The 20,330-nt window shown below is 40.0% G+C and overlaps 1 protein-coding gene across 3 annotated transcripts in view; it reads left to right on the plus strand.

The window, feature by feature from the left end:
- Positions 1 to 20,330, plus strand: part of Slc12a6 (solute carrier family 12 member 6) — a 91,965-nt gene that overhangs the window by 19,504 nt on the left and 52,131 nt on the right. The window contains exon 1 of one of the 3 annotated variants that reach the window (XM_036183125.1): positions 441 to 573. The exons of the other annotated variants lie outside the window; for them this stretch is intronic. Coding sequence (XP_036039018.1) covers positions 456 to 573 — 118 coding nt within the window. The 5' untranslated portion in view covers positions 441 to 455. Of the gene's footprint in view, positions 1 to 440; positions 574 to 20,330 lie in introns of those variants that run through there. 3 annotated transcript variants of the gene reach the window in all.

Below are 20,330 nucleotides of genomic sequence, written 5' to 3' on the forward strand. Positions count from 1 at the left end.
GGTCTTCATTAAAGAGGATAGTTTGTGAAAGAAACTATTCCCTAATCTTCCGCATGTGAAGTAAGAGGGCAGAGGTTGAGATGATGAAGTTCAGAGAGGTGGCAATAAATTAAGTAAAGGAACAAGTAGGAGACACAGGGTGGACAGCACTTGATGAACTGTGCCCTGGCCTCAACTTTCTGTCGCTGGGAGAAACAGCCCAGACAGTTGGGGTTCTACAGGTTAAAAACAATAAGCAAGGGGTGGAGTGCTTAAGCCTTTTAAGAGAATGATAAACAGGGCGGAAGGCGTGTCTTCGAGCGCCCCACTCCCTTGGGGCTGTGGTCACGTGGGCTTAGTACTTCCCGATTCCCAGCCACTGTCTCCTTAGGCTGTGATCTGAGTGTGGAGGGAGGAAACACGGGAAGGAAATTTAAACACTGAAAGGGCAGAGACTGCAAGGGTCGGTTAGAACAATGCCGCACTTCACCGTGACCAAGGTGGAGGACCCAGAGGAAGGGGCAGCAGGCTCTGGCTCCCCCGAGTCCAGCTCAGCAGAAGTAAAAGCCCGGATTCAGGATCCCCAAGAGCCAGGTGAGTCCGCGCTTATAGCATTTTTGGGGACCCACAGACTAGTTTCTGTGAGGGAAGTGGTTAACTTGGCCGTCAGTCTTCGAACTGTTGCTCACGGGTGCGGATGGAGAGAAAGTGTTTTTCAGTTGTCTTACTCCCCGTATATCTGATAACTTGTCCTTTTTTTTTTTTTTTCCACCAAGTGGTTTGTTTTTAACCCCACAAAGAGTTTTCTGTGTCCATTACCAACAGGTGAAATTGAGTCGGTGGCAGTGTATGAAAAGAGTTTTTCAAACAAAAAGACACAGTCACTCATTTATGCAGAATTTAGAATTCAGTTTTCGCTCAGATGTCTTAGATTCTACGTAGAGAAGACTTGGAACCAGACGGATAAGAGGCCTTTTAATCTTAGTAGTTTATGTAATATATACAAAGGGAGCATGGTTCAGTAGTTTTGTTCTGTGGACTTTTTACTTATGAACTTGGGGTTATTCAGAATTTTTCCTCAATTTACCAGGTACACAGTAAATCAGTAACGAATGTTCTAATAACTCTTTAATGAAAGAAAAAGTACAGTAGGTGTTCACTGTGATGATTAGCATACCATAGGGTTTAATAAAATTATTTGATGAATGTGCTTATCTCTGTTGTGGCCTCTGAATGGTGACAGTTATACTTTACCGGGGAATTGTGGTTTGGGATTTTTAAATATGCAATTAAAGTCTTAGTTAATGCTGTGGTATTAAATATAGTTACACTTTGAATCTTCTTTTTAAAAACAAAACAAAACAAAAACCCCCAAACTTGTAAATCTCCAGCAACGTCTCTGTAGGTGAGTAAAGCTTAATGAAAACTCACAATTCCTTGGTAGTTCTTCCTTTTAACAAGTAGCTGTGGGTAATATCTCAGACATTAGGGAACTTTAACTGGAGATAAGCATTCCATTTATTTTCATCCTTCTAGTGAGAGAATTTTATCAGGAGACAGTAGGGAAGGGGTTGTTTTCGTTTTGCTGTATGTATAGCACAGAGCTGCGAAAGCAAGTTTAAGCTACCTGGAACTTGAACCTAGTTCTCTATGGCTCCAGCTCGGAAGAGCTGGTGTCTCAGGCTTGGGTGTAGTTGAAATTGCCCTTTCTTGTTAGCTGTTCTTTTCAGTCCCCTTAGCGTTTGCCTGCTGTCTTCAGTAATCTGACACAATGCAAGTGAATCGCATCCCTCACTTCTTTGTCCTGAGTTTCTTTTCTCTACCTTTAGTTGATTATTTCACCTTAACTGGTCTTACTATTTGGAGAATTTTGCTTTTTGGGAGGAGGATTTAAAACAGTAATAAAGTCATTCAGTATCCACAGCCACCTAGAAAACCATTAAAATTTTGATAGAACCCAGCTTTATTAATAATGTGACATTATTAGACTTACTATATTGTCTTCCATAAAATTGCTTTGAAAAGGAAGAAGCAACAGAAATAAGGTAACTTGAATATAATACAACTCTTTAGTTTGATGTTTTCTATAGCATCTCAGAAAGTATCCACTTGAATAAAGTAATATTTGACAAGTGTACAACTACTGGGAATGTATTATCTACTTTGTCTTTACTATAGGGTTACGGTAGAAGAAAAGAAGGGGCATTTTATTGTTGTTATTGAAAGTTGATTTCTCTCCCAACCTTTCACATTTGCTTCCCAAGTTAAAAAAAAAAAAAAGGAAGGAACTCAGTGAAACCTACTACGTTGTCCAATGACTATGTACTAATAAAGATACTAGTTAATTAGTTGTCTTGTTTAGTACTTCAAACCCTGGCCACCCCTCTCAGTCCCCTTCCCACCAGCCCTTCATTTTTCCCCTCTGCATCTGTGGAGCAAGAAAAATATGTAGTGTCATATAAACCAAACTTAGATGATCATTTTAAAAAATATATAATTAATATATTTATTTGAACTAAAAAAGATTTGAGATAAAATAGAAATATGAAAATAGAGCTATTTCTAAATTAATTTTTAAGTGAAGTAATTTTAAATATATTTTATTATCTTTAGTGTGGATATATTGTATGTGCTGTTAGGTTACATAAGGACATTTTCATAAAACTATTAATAAATGAAATAAGTGTAGTAGTTATTGCTGCCCGGGGTACTGGAAGGTCAGTGTAGTAGGCCCTGCTTGAGTTTCAGAAGGAACTCAGAAACTGCGTTCTGTCATTTCTTCCTTTCTTCCCCTGAACTCTCTTCTCGGCGGCAGGCCCATGGAGGTGTGCTGCTGTCTGTCCCCTGCCAGACCAAGATAAGCAACCCAAGGACAGAGACTGGCAGAGCCTTTGGATCTCGGGGTCCTAAGCAGCTTAGCAAGTGGTTTGCTGACTGGAAATGCCCTCTGCCTTTTCAGTTCACTCAACTGCAGGCCAGGTGGCCGTGCACTTTTCTTTGAATGTTCAAAAGATGTAAATTTTAAATTCCCCACCAAAGGCAGTAAAAGGGCTTTAGAGTCAGGGATCTGGCTGTAAATCCCAGACCTACTAATTACTACTAATTAGTAATAGTGACAATTTGTAATAATTAGTACCTGAGTGACTTTCGTCAGTTGTTTAGTCTCTCTGCTCATTGGTAAAACCACGGGAGTAACAATACCTACTTTACAGGGTGGCTGTGAGGACTGCTGGTGGTAGATAACCGGCAGATACTTGTGTAACATTGTACCGCAAATAAGAATACCTGTTTCTTACAGTGTGATTAGTGGTTCACTGAGAAAAAAGAAACAGGTTTGGATAGCTGACCTTGGAAGAATAAGGATGCCTGGAGGGCATCCTAGATAGGGATCTGAGAAGGGGACCCAACAGATTCTTTTTTTTTTTTTTGAGCTGAGGATTGAACCCAGGGCCTTGGGCTTGCTAGGCAAGCGCTCTACCCCTGAGCTAAACCCCCAACCCCCCAACAGATTCTTAAGGGGAGGTCTAGAGAAGATCACAAGCAATAGGAACAGTTTGAAGGTTTAAGAGAGAGTTAAGCACTTGTGAGAAACAAAATTTGAGGGCAGTTACAAGGCATGTGGTAAAGAAGAGGCTAGAGAGGAAGGTAGATGGAGGAGGCTGGTTCAGAGTGCTATATCCTTTTCATGGCCTCCCTCGACGGTACTTGCCACTGGCGCCTGATCGGTACTGGAGGTGGTTTCCAGTTACATGTACTCCCCATTGCATCGTTTTGCTAAGTCCCGATATGCATGGCCCACAGAGTTTCCCGGGATTATTAAACACGTATTTTTTTCTGTAGGTATAGTGACATAAGCCTGTAATCCAGGCTCAGGCAGGAGGAGGATGAGTTTGAGACCAGACTATGCTATACAATGAGGCTGTGTCTCAAATAAATAAAAAAATATTTTATAGGACTATTACAGACATTCTTTAGTGAATTCTTAATCAGATATGTATGCTACATTCATTTCCTGATTTAAATATTAGAATCATATAAATATTTTCATTAAATAATTGCTCTAAATCTCCTTGCTCCTCAAATCAGCTTATGGCAGCTGTGGATTAGGCAAATGTGGGCTGCTAAGTGTACCTCACTAGACACAGATAGCAGATTGGAGTTCAGTAGGATGCAAATAGAACCTAAGGAAAGTTTCAGAAATGGACCTCTCTCTAGTATTACCAAAAAGCAGCTCCAAACATGGAACGCTTGCTGGCCAGAAGGACTAGCCGCTTTGGTGAGCTCTGGGTTTGGCTCAGCAGCCTTGTGATCTCAGGCCTCAACATGCACACACCACACATACACAGAACACAAGAAAAGGAGTGTTTCCTGACAGCTCTCTACATTTCTGAAACACTGTGTGGTTTTGATATGTTACATTCTCAGTCTTGAACATTTCCCTTCTCTATTTCTACACTACCTAACCACTGGTTTGTTAGGATTGCTCACTTCCAGATTGTCTTGCTTAGTATCCCAACCTTCATGTACTGTTTGCTACTTTGGCCCCACAAGAGACATACCAGATTGAAACAGATTAAACTCTATAAAGATAAAACCTCTATAAAAATACACATACAAGTGGGTGTGGTGGTGCATGCCTATAAACCCAGTACTTGGGAGGCTGAGGTAAGAACCTACATAGTGAAACCCTGTCTCCAAAATTAACCCCCCAATATATTCATTTGATTTTAAATGTTGCTTATTACTTTTATGTTCTATACTTGATATTTATGTGGGAATAAAGAATATATTATGTACAATTTTAGTGTATTGTACCACTTTTTAAAACTTTTGACATATGTGTAAATTCACATGAAATTTCAAATTTGAAAGATTTTTCAAATTTCAGTACAAATTTGGACATACAGAGAAAGGAGATTATCTGCTGGTAAACTCTAAAAAAATTAGTATTTCTTGGATTTGACGGTTGAAAGAGGAAGAAATTTTAATAGCAGCTGCCGTTGCTAAGCTAGGTGGGTGGCTGGGCCAGTGTTAAACCAGACACTTAACAATACTGACTTACTTAATTCCCACAATAACCAATGCAGGCAGCCATCGCACCATGTCAGAGTAGGAAAGTGAGGTGCCAAGAAATCCGGGCTATAAGTGACAGGTGCAGAACTCAGGCTTGGGTCTGTACAGCGGCAAAACCTTCCTTCCTCTGCTACACTGCACTGTCTGCTACTCTCCAGCAAACATACATTGTGAATTTTTTATTTAATGTACATTAACTAAAATACAATTAGATCATTTCCCCCTTCCCTTTCCTCTCTCTAAACTTTCCTAGGCCACCTCCCTCCATTCCCACATGTTTGTGTGTGTTTATGTATGTGTATGTAGATTTATATATATGTAATAATAATCAAACTGTATTTAAATTCTTTTCTACAAGGCTGCTGTATTCTCTTAGTTACTAATTCTAAGGCTTTATTTCTTTTGTAATCATGAATTCCTCAAAATTAAATGAAAGTTTATTCCTTCTTCAACATTTGCATAGGTTACATTGCTCTTTTATTTGAATGGATTATTTCCAAATATAATGTATTCTTTTAAATGATGCCAAAAATTGAGCAAGCAGGGAACTTGGCTTAATCTGACTGTTCCAGAGTATCTCTTCCACTCACACCGGTGAGATGGAGACGTAGAGACTAAGGGTTAGTGGGAGGATAGGACAATGTAAAGTAACTGACTTTTAGGTGTGATTGGCTGGTCTACAGGATCATTACAAGTTCAAAGCCAGCCTGAGCTACAGAGTGTGAGACCTGTTTAAAAAGAGGAAGAAAAAAGCAAGAAACACCTACATGTACTACTGAAATTATACTAGGTATTTTTATTTCAATAAAATAGAAAAATAATCCTGCTTAAAGGAAAATTCTTATATAGGTATAACACAGATGTGGTGGGAATTGAATATGGCACATAAATACATAAAAACATGGACAGTCTTAATCCAGTAAGTCCCTTCATTTCCCTCCTGTGTTCCTCCCGCTGCTGCAGAACCTTTTGTGGAAGCAGATTCTAATGTTAGTGTTAGAAATGCCAGCTCTAGAGTGAGAGTCTACAGTGTCCTCACCATCTTTCTCCCACCTCCTTGCTTTTACTCTGGTTTGCTTTTGGGGGAAGTGTGAGGGAAGAGAATTCCAAGACAGAGTTTCTCTGTGTAGCCCTGGCTGTCCTGGAACTGGCTTTGTAGATTAGGCTGGCCTTGAACTCACAGAGATCCACCTGTCTCTGCCTGAGTGCTGGGATTAAAGGCGTGTGCGCTATCCCTTGATTCTATTTTGCTTTTTATCTGGACTTCTGTTTTCATTTTCTGCATACCATAAAAAATTACACATTCTCAGCATCTCTCCAAAAAAAAAAAAAAATCCAAAAATAAAAAATAAAAAAAAAAATTACACACAACCACATTGAACTTTATTACCTTCAGACCTGATTGGTGTCCATTTCTTCTGGATGCCATACCTGGTCATCCCTAGCTTTGATTATTCCATTTATCTGTTAGCATTCAGACATACCTAACACTGTGCCTCAACTTGCAGTTGCTTGGGATTAAATCTATTTTATTTGATTGATTTTGTACTCAGGGCTGGTTTTGAACTTGGGGTCCTCCTACTTCAGCTTCCCAAATGCTGGGGTTGTAGAAATGCACTGCCATATTTAATTTTGTAATTATATTGTTATTTCTTCAGGTAGATTGTGAATTCTGAAAGTATGAAGAATAGTCTTTTAATATTTTTGGAAAAGTATTGTTTATTGTAGGAAATTTAAAACTCCAAAAACTCCAGTGAATTTCCTGTCTGTATCTCTTCCCTCTTGTTTTTCTTTTGTAAGATATTCTTTGTATTTAGAAATATTAACCCTCCCCTTTTACAAAAGGTTGAAACTATTTTTCCTAATCATTATTTCTTTTAATGTTTCATTGAGCTATAGTTGATATAAAATTAACTGCATGTATGTATAGTATAATGAGTTTTTATACACGCATATACTTGTGAAACAGTCACTTTAATCAAGATAATGAACATTCATTACTCACAAAAGTTTCCCTGTGCCCTTTACAACTCAGTTTACCTAATTGCGTGGTCCAAGAGCAACCGCTAGGACTTTTTTCTGTTTTTGTTTTTTCTGTCGCTATCTACTAGTTTGCATTTATGAGAATTTTATATGAATAGAATAATAGGGTATGTATTGTCTTCTTTTATACAGCATAATTATTTGGGTATTTATCCTTTCTTGTCAATACCCTTTGATGCTAACTCTCTTTAATCTTGGTTTCTTGGATTTTTCTCTAGAACTTATTAACATTCAAGGGAGTAGTTGAACATAAGACAATCTATAAATGTGGGGGCTTCACAGAGAATTCGTAAATGTTTAATTAGAAGGCTATATTAATGACACCCAGCAGTCCCAACAACTTAGAAGGCTCATTTGAACCCAGGAGTTAGAAGCCAACCTGGGCAACATAGCCAGACCATACTTGTATATAATGTATTGTGATTGCTCTCCCTGGCTACCCTCTATTTTCCCCCACCCCACCCCTGACACCCTCTCATCCCTCCCAGGCCCTTTCCCAGATTCTTGACTTTTGGTTTGGTTTTGTGTCCACTAAAATTAACAGCCATCTGTGTGAACATTGTCTTGGAAACTTCCTTAGAGCCTGGTGGGATCACCAGCAAATACACAACTGAAGGGAGTAACTGACTCTCTCTTTCTCCCCCTTCCTCTCTGAATCTATCAGTAACAAATAGTTCCTCATTGAGGGTTGTGGTCCCCTGAGCCCTTCCTCCATCCATACTTGACTGATAACCTGTTGTTGTGCAGACTCAGTGTAGGAATCCACAGCTGCTTTGAGGTTGAAGTTGTAGTGTCTGTCCCAAAAGATGCCGCATTATAGCCCTTGTCAATGTTTGCCAGCTCGTTAGCTCTTCCGCAAGCTTCCACGAGCCTTGCAGAGAATGGTATGCAAGTCTTGTTTAGAGCTGAACATTCATCCATTACTCATTCTCAGGCAGTTTGATGCTATGTCAGTTTAGCTAGAGAAAAATATGCAGTTCCTCTCTAGGGCTTATGATCTCTCTGCTCCAAGGGAGTGTTGTCAGAGCTTACTTACATTACCAGGCATCAGTTCTCCCTGGCCCAGCAATCAACGGGTACAACTAAAGGCGTGCATCACTGTGTTCTCGTGATTATTTTTAGGTTCAAGAGACTGCTGCAGCATCTCTATTTAGCTGGTCCAATCGACTATATTCTAAATAGTTTTCCTCTTGCTGGTTGCCTGGTTTCCCTAGATAGTTGGCTTTTTTCTTTGCCACTTCCTAAGAGCTGGAGGATGACAAGTGCTGGCTGTCTCAAGAAAGCCGGGCACTTTCGTCTTAATTGTCTTTTGTCTGGGGCGTGGAATCGATACTCTTGAAATATCAAAAATGTTCACAGCATTGTCTTTAATGCCTGTAACTCCTGTTAGAGTTTAAATGTGAAATGCCCCCTACAGGATCAGGTATTTGGACATGTGGCTCCTAGTTGGTGGCATTATTTTAGGAGGTTATGGGACCTGTGGGGTGGGAATTATGGTTGATAGAGTTGGGTCACTGGGAATGAGCCTTTGAAGATGATAGCCCAGTCCTGCTTCTAGCTTGAGCCCTCTTTTCTGGTCCATGTCACCACCATGAATTGACCAGCCCTTCCCTGTCATGATGAACTAAAACTGAAACTATGAATAGACAAAATCAACCTTTGTGTTCAGTGTTTGGTCTCAGTGATACAAAAGTCACTACAGAAAATTGGTGCTGGAAAGTGGAGTTGTTGCCTTGATAAACCTGACCATGTAGTTTGTCATTTTCTTGGAACCGTACAGTGTGGACTGTGGAATAGAAAAGCCTGTGAATATTGTAAGCAGACTTTACTGGGGATGATTGTGATCAGGGGTCAGAAGAGCAAAACGGGGAGAGAAATGTGGCCAATAAAGCTGATATTCATGAGGTTTCAGAAGGGAACAAGGACTGATTTTATGGGAAATTGGGATAGAGGTTGTAGCAGTACCTTCACGTCAGGACCACCAGCTCACAAATAAACGACACAGAAACTTATTATTGATTGTGAAAGTTTGGCCTTTAGCTTAAGATTGTCTCAACTGCTCTTATAACTTAAATTAACCCATTTATATTAATCTACATTCTGTCATGTGGCATTACCTCTCTTCTATCTTGCACCTTCTGTTTCCTGGCTGGCTGGCTGGCTGGCTGGTGTCTGTGCCTTTCTTTTTCCTAGAGTTCTCTCTCTGCCTGGGAAGTCCTGCCTATACATCCTTCCTAAGCTATTGGCTGTTCAATTTTTTATTATACCAATCACAGCAATACATCTTCACACAATGTATAAACACCCCACAACAAGAGGCCATTGATGCTGTATCCTAGCAAAGAATCTGGCTATGTTTTGTCATGTGTGTCCTGAAAATTTGAGTGAGCCTGAATTTAGAAGTCGTAGGCTAATTAATTTGGTGGAGGGAATTTCAAGACTGAATAGCATTGAGGCTGGGGCATGATTGCCACTCGCTGCTTATGGATAACTACAGTGGGAATTCAAAATAAAAAGTGGAACAAGAAGATGTGAAAAATTGTAGTTCTGGAAGGAAAAAGGTGAACACATTAACAGCCATAGAGAAGGTAGGTGCAAACAAATAAGCTATAATTGTTCAGGAGATTAGTACAATTATAGGAAATGGGTCTTAGGGACAAGACCCTGTCTGTCAAAGGCTTTGGGCTTTGGAGTCAAAATGCAAACCTATTTTAAAAAAAACTTTGATTTGAGAGGGGTGGGGAGTGTCTGAAGAGAGGCTGAATTGCACCTGGGGTTCCTTTTCTACCAGAACCACTGCAGGACGTGTTTTCCCAGGTTCAGATACGCAGGATCTCTGTGCTGAAGGGGATCCAGCTACAACCACAGCAGGCAGCCAGACCTTGTGTCATCAATGTGGTTCTGGTTTTGTAGACATAGGTCGTAGACACTTTCACTGGAGTTACTGAAAAATGTTGACGAGGCCAGGCAATATGTGATATGACTAGAGTCCCTACAGGAAGACCCTGAATGGTCAACATATGAAGTAAGCTGCCGTGAAAACTATAGGGTGTTGGATATATCAGGGCCATGGAACATATGCCAGGAAAAACTGCATGAATCGAGTGGAGCTAGCACAAGAAAGCCCACATGCGTTGCAAAGGAAGCGCTAACAAGGCAATGCTACTCAAGGCTCTTGGTTGGTGCCCAAATGATGTTACCATATGACGTGAATGTTGGGCATGAAGATCCTCAGACTCTCTGAAGAGACTTAAGACTTTTGAACAGTATTGGAACTGTAAGTATTATGGGGACTTTGGAACTAGGACTTAGTGCATTTTGTCTTCTGAGATGGCCATGAGACAAAGTTATGATTTGAATGTGAAATGACACACCCAGGCCTGTATATTTGAATACTTGGTCCTGATCAGGCTGGTGGTGCTGTTTTGAAAGATCGTGGTCCCCCTGATTGGGATGCATGGATAGTACAGGTGGTCAGTGGGGGTGAGGATCCTTTAAGGGTTATAGCCCATCCCCACTTCTGGCAAAAATTCTCTGTTTCCTGGTCCAATAAATTACAAAGTGCCCCAGCCACACATTTCTGCTTCCATGAACTCTATCATAGCTTTCCTACCAGGATGGGCTAAAGCTGAAACTACCAAAATGGACCTTCCTCCCTTATAGTGCTTGTCAAGTATTTGGCCACACAAGTGCAAAAACCAATAGAATACCTTACCTTCTTCCCCCACCCCCCTTTTTTTGGCTTTTGAGACAGGCTTTCTCTGTATGGCACTGGCTTTCTTCAAACTCACTCTGTAGACCAGACTGGCCTTGAAGTCACAGAGATCCTCCTGCCTCTGCCTCTTCAAGTGTTGGGATTAAAGGCAGATGCCACCACCTGCTGCCTTTCCCCCTCCTTAATAAACATGTAGCTTTGTAGATACTATGTGCATGCTTATTCTTCTAAAGTCACCTTTTAAAAACCATGTAGATGAAAATCTTCCCACAACAAAACCATTCCAAAAGAGTCTGATTATGCAGTCCATACTGGCCTCAGACTCATAATCTTCCTACCTCATCTTCCCAGGTAGATGAAATTACAGGTTTGCCACTTGTCCTGGTTGTTTTTGTCACCTTGACACAAACCTAAACATATCTGGGAAGGGGGACTCTTAATAAGAAAAAGGCCTCTTAAAATTGGCCTTTGGGCGGGGGTGGGGCACGCCTTTAATCCCAGCACTCGGGAGGCAGAGTCAGGTGGATCTCTGTGAGTTTGAGGCCAGCCTGGGCTGCCAAGTGAGTTCCAGGAAAGGCGCAAAACTACACAGAGAAACCCTGTCTCGAAACCCCCGCCCCACAAAATAAATAAATAAATAAATAAAATAAAATAGGGGTTGGGGTTTTAGCTCAGTGGTAGAGCGCTTCCCTAGCAAGTGCAAGGCCCTGGGTTCGGTCATCAGCTCCAGAAAAAAAAAAAAAGAAATTGGCCTGTAGGCAAGCCTGTAGCTTATTTTCTTAATTAGTGATTGATATGTGAGGGCCCAGCCTTTGTGGGTGGTGCCAACTCTAGGCAGGTGGTCCTGGAGTGTGTAAGAAAGCAAGTGGAGCAAAGCCAGGAGAAGCAAGCCAGTAATCGGTGCCCCTCCCCCTCCGTGGTTGCATCAGAAACCTTCCTACCTCCAGGTTTCTGCCTTGAGTCCCTGCCCTGACTTCCCAGGATGATGGACTACACACTGTAAATGAAACAAACCCTTCTCTCCCCACTTTGCTTTTGGTTGTGGTGTTTATCACAGGAACAGAAACCCTAACTAAGACACCTCTGTTACCAGCTGGTGCTGAGTTAGTAGTGTCTGTGTGCCGGGTAATCTAGGCCACTAGGCAGGCTGAGGTGGGACTGTCAGTTGTGTTCAAGAGTTCAATCCCAGCCTGGACAACACAGTAAAACCTAATCTCAGAATAATACATCTTATTGCTGACCTGGAGAACGCCTTAGAGATGCTGGGTTTGTTGTTGTTTGCTTGTTTCCGGCATGTGCCACCACCACCCAACAGAGATGCTGTTAGGAACATGGTAATAATTCTTCCTCACAGATATGATATGATGATAGTAAGAAAATTTCCCTAGATTGAATCATTTAGGGACTACATTTATAATCATTCCAGCTTTATGAATCATCTTCACATTTTATTTATTGTTTTTACTTAGATTGAGTCACAGCTTTTGTGACTTCTTTTAACAAAGATTTGTCACAAAGTGAAATATCAGCTTGTGTGCCATGAATACAGTATAAAATAAAAATAGATATAGCACAAGTATTATTAATCTAGTTAGATACTGTTGCCAACCATAGGCTCTAAGAAAAGACTAGCAAGTTCTAAAGAGATATTTAAAGATATTCCAACACATTAAAATTATATTTGATAAAATGTTTCAACTCTAAGTTTATTGATCTAATAATGTCAAGATGGGGGCACGAAGATAGAATCACATCCTGAAGCCTAAAAATCACAGTTAAAAATTATCAGGAGATCCAATATAAAAATGAATTTAATAAATAATGTTAAATATTTGAAATGTTTCTTTGTATTTAAGTTAATAAATTCTTGTGGACCTTTTTGTTAGTAATTGGAAGTATTAGCACAGGTAAATAGCTTGGTGCCTACACAGAAGCACTCCTCTGCCGTTGTTCTGTGTCTTCCTAACTCTCTATCTCTTCATCGGCTCTGGGTTGGATTCTGTGACTAGGGGAGTTTCCTCTTCCCATGTTCTGCCATGCTCTTTGGATGGGGCATGAGACCCTCTTACCTGAATACAAAGTGTGTCTGAACATGTTAGAGTAGGCATCACATGGTATTCTGTGGGCACCGTGTACTTTCTCCTACACATTAGGTAGCTTCTTTTATGATTTGTAATATTCCTTCATCAAAGCTTCATGTAACATCCTTTACCCTTAGTTATTTCATCTCTTAGTAATGAAGTTACCTTCCTTAATTTGTTCTTATACTAAAATTTATAAACAGCATAATGTAATAGGAAAGTCATAATCCAGGGGCAAATTATTATTATTACTATTATTATTATTTTGTAATCTTGCTGTTTGAAAAATACGTTTTGATTTACCCATCCTCTTCTATCTCTTCCCAAAAGCAATTTCTCTTCCCTTCCCAACCATCTTTTTTCTTCCCTATCAAAGCCAGTTTGTGCTGCCCCAGTATTCTTGGAATGTGGCCTTCAACTAGAGTATGATCAGCTAATCAGGAGCTACATTATTAGAGAAAACTGACCCTTCCTCTCCCAGCAGCTAATGATTGCCCCCAGCTCCTCTCTCCATGCTGGTTTGGGCTTGTACAGATCATGTGCGTTCTGTCATAACATTGTGAGTTCATAAGTCCTGCTGTCCTGCGGTGGCCAGAAGACACTGTTTTCTTGTAGTCATCTACACCCTTTGGTTCTTATATTCTTCCCAACTCCAAAATTATCCCTGAGATTTTGGAGAAGAAGGTGCAGTATGTATGTTCCTTTTAGGGCTGAACATTATACATTTTTTATTCTCTGCACCTTGGCCAATTGTGGATCTCTCTATTAGTCACCATCTACTGCAAATAGAAGCTTCTGAGATGAGGATTGAGAAATGCATTGTTCTATGGGTTTAATCTTACGTTAGTTTAATACTGTGTCCACTTAGCAGAATAATAGTAGTAGCTTCTATGATCTATGGTCTGTCTAACCACAGGATCTTGGTCCAATAATGGTGTCAGGTGTGGGCTTCATTTTGTGGAGCAGCCTTAGATCTAGTCAGAAAGTGGTTAATTACTCTCATGACATTCATGCCGTGGGCATTTCTTCCCAGGCCAGTCATAATTGTAACTGGCAGGATTCGTATCTGGGTTGTGGGAGACTGGCTCCCACATTTTACCCCAGGGTACTCTTGAGGAGTGAGGGATAAGAGATTAGGTAAAAGGATAGAGGGGAGAGAAACAGATAGAAACACAGGGTAGCCTCAGGAGGGCCTGGATTCTTATCCATCTGCCCCTTCTGTCTCTTCTAAAGGGCTATTTATAGGAATGCCCAGGGGTGGAGCAAAAGACCTCGCCCCAGCACAGCCAAGTGCAGACCCTTTCAATCACCTGGTAACCATGCCCAAGGTCAAGCAATCCTCTAATGCAGCTCTTCTAGGTAAAGCAAGCTCAGATCTCACTAGGAAACCTTTGTGGGCCTCCACACTGGATATGAATGATGATTGTTTTTCTCTTCTGGTAGCATGTATGGTGCCTCCCAGGACTGTGAAAACTAGCTAGTAGTGATGAAGCTTCCAAGTCAGTACGAGCTTGATCTCTCTCTGTTTTGTGGCTCATATAGGTGATGCCTTTGGCAATGGTATCTTATCACCAAACTCTGGAGGATAACCAAGAACATGGGCAGTCGCCTGTTACATTTGAGGGTCTATGGGATCTCATTGACCAGCAACTCCAAAAGAAGCAACCCATTCCGGAGACAGGGCTTTTCACTTGTTAGCCTCTGGTATGTAGTAGGAATATTGTTAACTCTTTTTGTGTAAGTGTCTGGATCTATTTTAGGAAACTTCTACAGTGGTAGGTTTCAGTATGGCTCTTTTGAAAAACCTTTGGTGTGGTATATTCCCTCCCAGTCTCTTTCTTCATTGCCCTCCCCCAGTTAATCCCCTTTTGTTCCATAATTCTCTTATAGCCTTTATACCAATGCATTCTCTCTCCTCTCCTCTCCTCCCTCCCCCCCCTCTCTCTCTCTCTGTGTGTGTGTGTGTGTGTGTGTGTGTGTGTGTGTGTGTGCAATTTCCTGACTTTTCTGGATATTTCCAAATGAAATACACATATCTGAAGAGTCAAAGTTAATATCCACTGACAGAAAACATGACATTTGTCTTTCTGTGCCTGGAGTACTTCATTCAAAAGATTGCTTCCGGATCCAGCCAATTACCTGTGAATTTCATAATTTTATTTTTGTTAATAGCTGTAAATATTCTTCTATATAAGTATACCATATTTTCATTCTCCATTAGTTGGTCTAGACTGTTTCCATTTCCTGACGATCGTGAATAGAGCAGTAATGAATGCGAGTGAGCAAGTGTCTCTGCCATAGGATAGAGAGTCCTTTGGATATGTGCCAAAGAGTGGTATACCTGGATCGTGTGGTAGATATATTTCCAGTTTTTTGAGGAACCTCCACGTTGGTTTTCATAGTTCCTTCACTAGTTTTCACTCTCCTCAATGGTGAATAAGTTCCCTTTCCCTCACATCCACACCAGCATTTGTCATCATCATTTTTTTTAATTTAAAACTTTTTTAGCCACTTATATTTTATCTTTTGTGAACTTTCTGTTTAGTACCACGCCCCATTTCTAACTGTATTGTTTTAATTTTTGAGTTTTTGAAATATATTCTAGGTAGTAACCCTCTGTTCTGTGTATAGCTGTTAAAGACTTTTTCCTATCCTATAGATTTCCTCTTCACTCAAATGATGGTGTTGTTTGCTGTACAGAAACATTTTAGCTTCATGAAGTCCCATTTATTAATTGTTAGTCTGAATGGCTTCAATATTAAGATCTTGTTCAGAAAGTCCTTTCCTGCATCAACCAGTCCAAACATATTCCCTGCTTTTTTGTCTATCATATTCAGGGTATCAGGTCTTATGTTGAGGTCTTTGATCCATTTGGAATTGAGTTTTCTACAGGGTGAGTGATAAGGAGTTTCATTCTACATGTAGCAAACCAGTTTGGGCAACACTGTTTGTTGAAGATGCTTTTCTCTCTCCAGTGTGTACTGTTGACAACTTTGTAAAAAATTAGGAAGCTGTAGGGATGTGGGTTTATATGTGGGTCCTCAATTCTATTCCACTGATCAAAATGGCTGTTATACCACTACCATGCTGTTTTTCTATAGCTCTGTAATAAACTTGAAATCTGGGATGGTGATACCTCCAGCAGTTTGTTGTTTTGGCTATTCTGCATCTTTTTTTTTTTTTTTATATCTATGTGAAATTTAAGAATGCTTTTTTCAATTTCTGTAAAGAATTATATTGGAATTTTTGATGGGGATTGCATTGAATCTGTAGATTGCTTTTGAAAGGATGGCCGTTTTCATAATCTCAGTCCTGCCGATCCATGAGTATGGTGTCTTCTTCAGTTTCCTTTGTCAGTGTCTTCACTGTTTTCATCATGTATCTGTAGATCTTTTACTTCCTTGGTTAGATTTATTCCAAGATATTTTTTAAAGGCTGTTGTGAATAGTATTGTTTCTTTGGTTTCTTTCTTGTTGTTTGTCGTCACACTAGTTTTGGAAGTTTACATTCTGTATGTGTTAGCCAGACCATGGAGCCCAGCTTAGCTTTAACTTCATACATTTCCTGCTTATATGACAGGATTATCATGAGAACCAAAGAAAATATATGAAAACATTTTTCAAGTGTAGGGTGTTACTAAATATAAAATACTACCACTATTTCCAGTTTCTTGTGTTGAATTTGATTCTTCAACTAGTTTATGAGCTTTTTATACTAGGAATTGCCTTTTGTATGCGATGTGTGTGAGAGACAGGGTCATAATAGGTAGTCCATGGTGGCCTAGAACTTGCTATATAGACCAGGGTGGCCTCCAACTCTCAGAGACCTACCTCTGCCTCCAAGTGTTGGGATTAAAAGCACATGCCACTATGCCCAGCTTTTTTCTTCTCTATTCATAAATATTTTTTTTTTCCTCTCTATCACTGTCAAGACAATCCTCGCCGGGGTGGTGGTGCACGCCTTTAATCCCAGTACTTGGGAGGCAGAGCCAGGCAGATCTCTGTGAGTTCGAGGCCAGCCTGGGCTACCAAGTGAGTTCCAGGAAAGGCGCGAAGCTACACATAGAAATCCTGTCTCGAGGGAAAAAAAAAAGACAATCCTCTTATCCTGCTCTGCCAAGTTGCTGAAATTGAAGCCATGTAATATGATGACCAACATGCTCAATTCTCTAATACTAATTGTTTAATGAGTATCTTCCATCTCTATCTAATCCTCATAATTTTCTGTGCATTATTTTATTGCATAAATAGAAATTTTTAGTCTCATTGCATAAATAGAAAGTTAAGGCTAAGAAATATTTAGTCATTTTCCGAGATTACCTGAACAGTACACGGTGGAGTTAGAATCTCACCTGCGTTTTTACCTCCCAGTCCTGTGCTCTCATTTCCATTCTGCCTTGTATGTGCCAACTGTGACAGAGGGCTCTCCATTCACCGCCATTCTGGGAACTCCTTTTGTTTCTCCTATAAAATGGGATGATAGTAACAGCAGCCACAGCATGGGATGGAAATGCTGTAAATGAAGTAAAACAGATAAGGGGTTTGGATGTCTGTCATCCACACACACACACACACACACACACACACACACACACACACACAGAGTGTGTAATAATTGCTATGGATAACTGTTGCTGTTATTTTTGTACAAAATTTTGTTGTATTTGATTTGAAAACTGCCATAACAAATAAATTTATACCACAAGTGGATAGGCTGATTAAACATTGCACAAATTGATATGGTACCTAAAGAGATAGTAGAGCATCTCTCTGAAAACTAACATGAATTACTTAGGCAAGTCAGCAAAATTTATTTAAATTAATAGTAAATGAGAGATTTCTGAAAGAGTGGGGTAATGTGACAGTTTTCAAAGGATACAAATATTGTTTCATTGGTGCCACTAATGAAAATTAGAAATGATAGGCATATGCCTGCCTAATATTTATGATTTGGGTAAGAAAAAATGAGAATAAATTCTATCAGCAAAGTTGTATAGCTTCTATCAAATGATTGATATATGAAAAAACATGTTTGTACTTATAAATTAATGGTTAAACTGTTCATTTACAAGCACATGCTGTAATGGGGGAGGTCAGAGGACAACCACTTTTATGTGGGTTCCAGGAATGGAACTTAGGTCTTTAAGCTTGGCAGCCAGTATCTTAACCCACAGGGTCATCTCACCAGCCCTATAAATATTTTTTTTACAGTCTCTGCTTTCATTAGCTTTTTGATTTAAATATCAGTCCTGATAGCAGTGGATGGAAGTCTTATCTTTTAACAGTTTCCATTTTACCTGACTGCTGTCCTTAAAGCCATATGTCAGAATTCTCCAAGTTAATAAAGGTATTACATTGGACAGCTTTCAAATTTGTTCCTTCAGCTTTTTTCCAGAAATACTGGCATTTCATTAGTAATGTTTGTAGCTGCTTTAGGTGGTTTTATATTTAAGCTACATGATACGTCATCTTCTCTGAAGCGTGTAGTGAGCTCATACTGTCTTGTGACTTGGAGACCAAGCTGCTGAAAAACTAATGAACACAGAAAATATTAAAAGTAACAAAACTGAGCCCTTATTTTAGACTTTTGAATGCTGTAAATGAAAACCACAGTCTGTTTACCAAAACTATAATGTAGTTATGGTTACAATTTTCTCGTATCTTAGCTAGAACATATTAGTACTAGAGTTTAGAATCTTCAAGATGGTCAGCTATTGGAGTAATCTTGGGTGATTTGCCATTTACCTATGTTCTGGACATTTCTGGACATTTAGCATGTCTTTCTTGTTTGATGTTGTTCTTGTTGGTTATAGTTCCATTTTTATTTATGTTATTACCCTTTGTTTTTCCTGGACAATACTTGATAATTATTATTATTGTATATAGTTTATATTCAGTCAGAACCTTCTTATTTAGACAAAAAGGGGAAATATAGTAGTATTTGCTCCGCCCATGACCTTGAGCTATAGGGCTGGAAGGAGGCAGTGCTTCCTTCCATTGTACTTCTTAAAAGGAAAGGGAGTAGTAGCCTTGGTGCAGGGAGGAGGGGCCTGGACTTGCCTCAACTGAATGTGCCAGGCTCTGCTGATCCCCCCTGGGAGACCTTGCCTTGGAGGAGGTGGGAATGGAGGGTGGGTTGGGGGAGGAAGGCTAGGGGGGTTGGAGGAGGGAGGACAGAGAAATCTGTGGTTGGTATATAAAATAAATAGAAAATCTCTTAATTAAAAACAAATAAATAAAATAAAATAAAAAATTTTTAAAAAGGAAAGGGAGAAGAGTCACAGGCTCCTCCCTGCTCCTGCCTGAGAGGTGGATTTGCTCCTCATCAGATCAGAGGATGACTTCAGCTGTCCACTCTGTTCTGTATTCATGAGTGTATTTCCTCAAGGTACCTTAATAAATTTCCTTAATACTTCTTAAACAGACTCCTGTGGATTTATCACTTTACTATAAGCTGATCTGTCACTCAGGAGGCTGATGCAGGAAAATGTGAAGCAAGTCTGGGTTTCATAGGGAGTGTCTGTCTCAATCCTGCCCCACCAATCCCCACTGTTACCAAACTATCACCAAAAAACACCCCCAAGCAAAAATCATCACAGTCTTTTTTTTTTTTTTTTTTTTTTTTTTTGAGACAGGGTTTCTCTGTGTAGCTTTGCGCCTTTCCTGGATCTCGTTCTGTAGACCAGGCTGGCCTTGAACTCACAGAGATCCACCTGCCTCTGCCTCCCAAGTGCTGGGATTACAGGCGTGTACCACCACCGCCCAGCCATCTATTGTTTTTTGAATTGTGAAAAAGTTTAATATAAATCTTACTCCAATTTTACATTTATTTATTTTTGTCTTCTGATACAGACTCATCATGAGTAGCCCAAGCTTCTTCAGTCTTGAGATTCTCCTTCCTCAGATTCTAGGATTATAGGCATATAGTCTACCATGCTCAGCTCAGTTTTTTTTTTGTTGTTGTTGTTGTTTTTGTTTTGTTTTGTTTTTTAGTTTTTCGAGACAAGGTTTCTCTGTGTAGCTTTGCACCTTTCTTGGAACTCACTTGGTAGCCCAGGCTGGGCTTGAACTCACAAAAATCTGCCTGGCTCTGCCTCCCGAGTGCTGGGATTAAAGGCGTGTGCCACCACTGCCCGGCTCAGCTCAGTTTTTAAATGTACAGTTCAATTGTATGAAGTGTATTTGCATTGCTCTACAAAAGACCTTCAAAATGAATTGTGTGAGTCACTTTCCTTCCTACAGACCTGAGGAACCATCATTCCTGTTTCTGAGTGACTGTCTCAGATCTTCATAGGACACGTGTCTTTTGTGTCCATGGGACTCAGTTATTTCATAAGTGAAATAACTTCATCCATCCTGTAGTTTGTGTTAATTTGGGCACAGTGCCTGCGCCTTAATTTACTGCTATCTCAGCCAGCGATTGCAACTTTGAGGTTACCG

Source organism: Onychomys torridus, chromosome 4 (assembly GCF_903995425.1).
Source record: "Onychomys torridus chromosome 4, mOncTor1.1, whole genome shotgun sequence".
NCBI classification, from domain to species: Eukaryota; Metazoa; Chordata; class Mammalia; order Rodentia; family Cricetidae; genus Onychomys; species Onychomys torridus.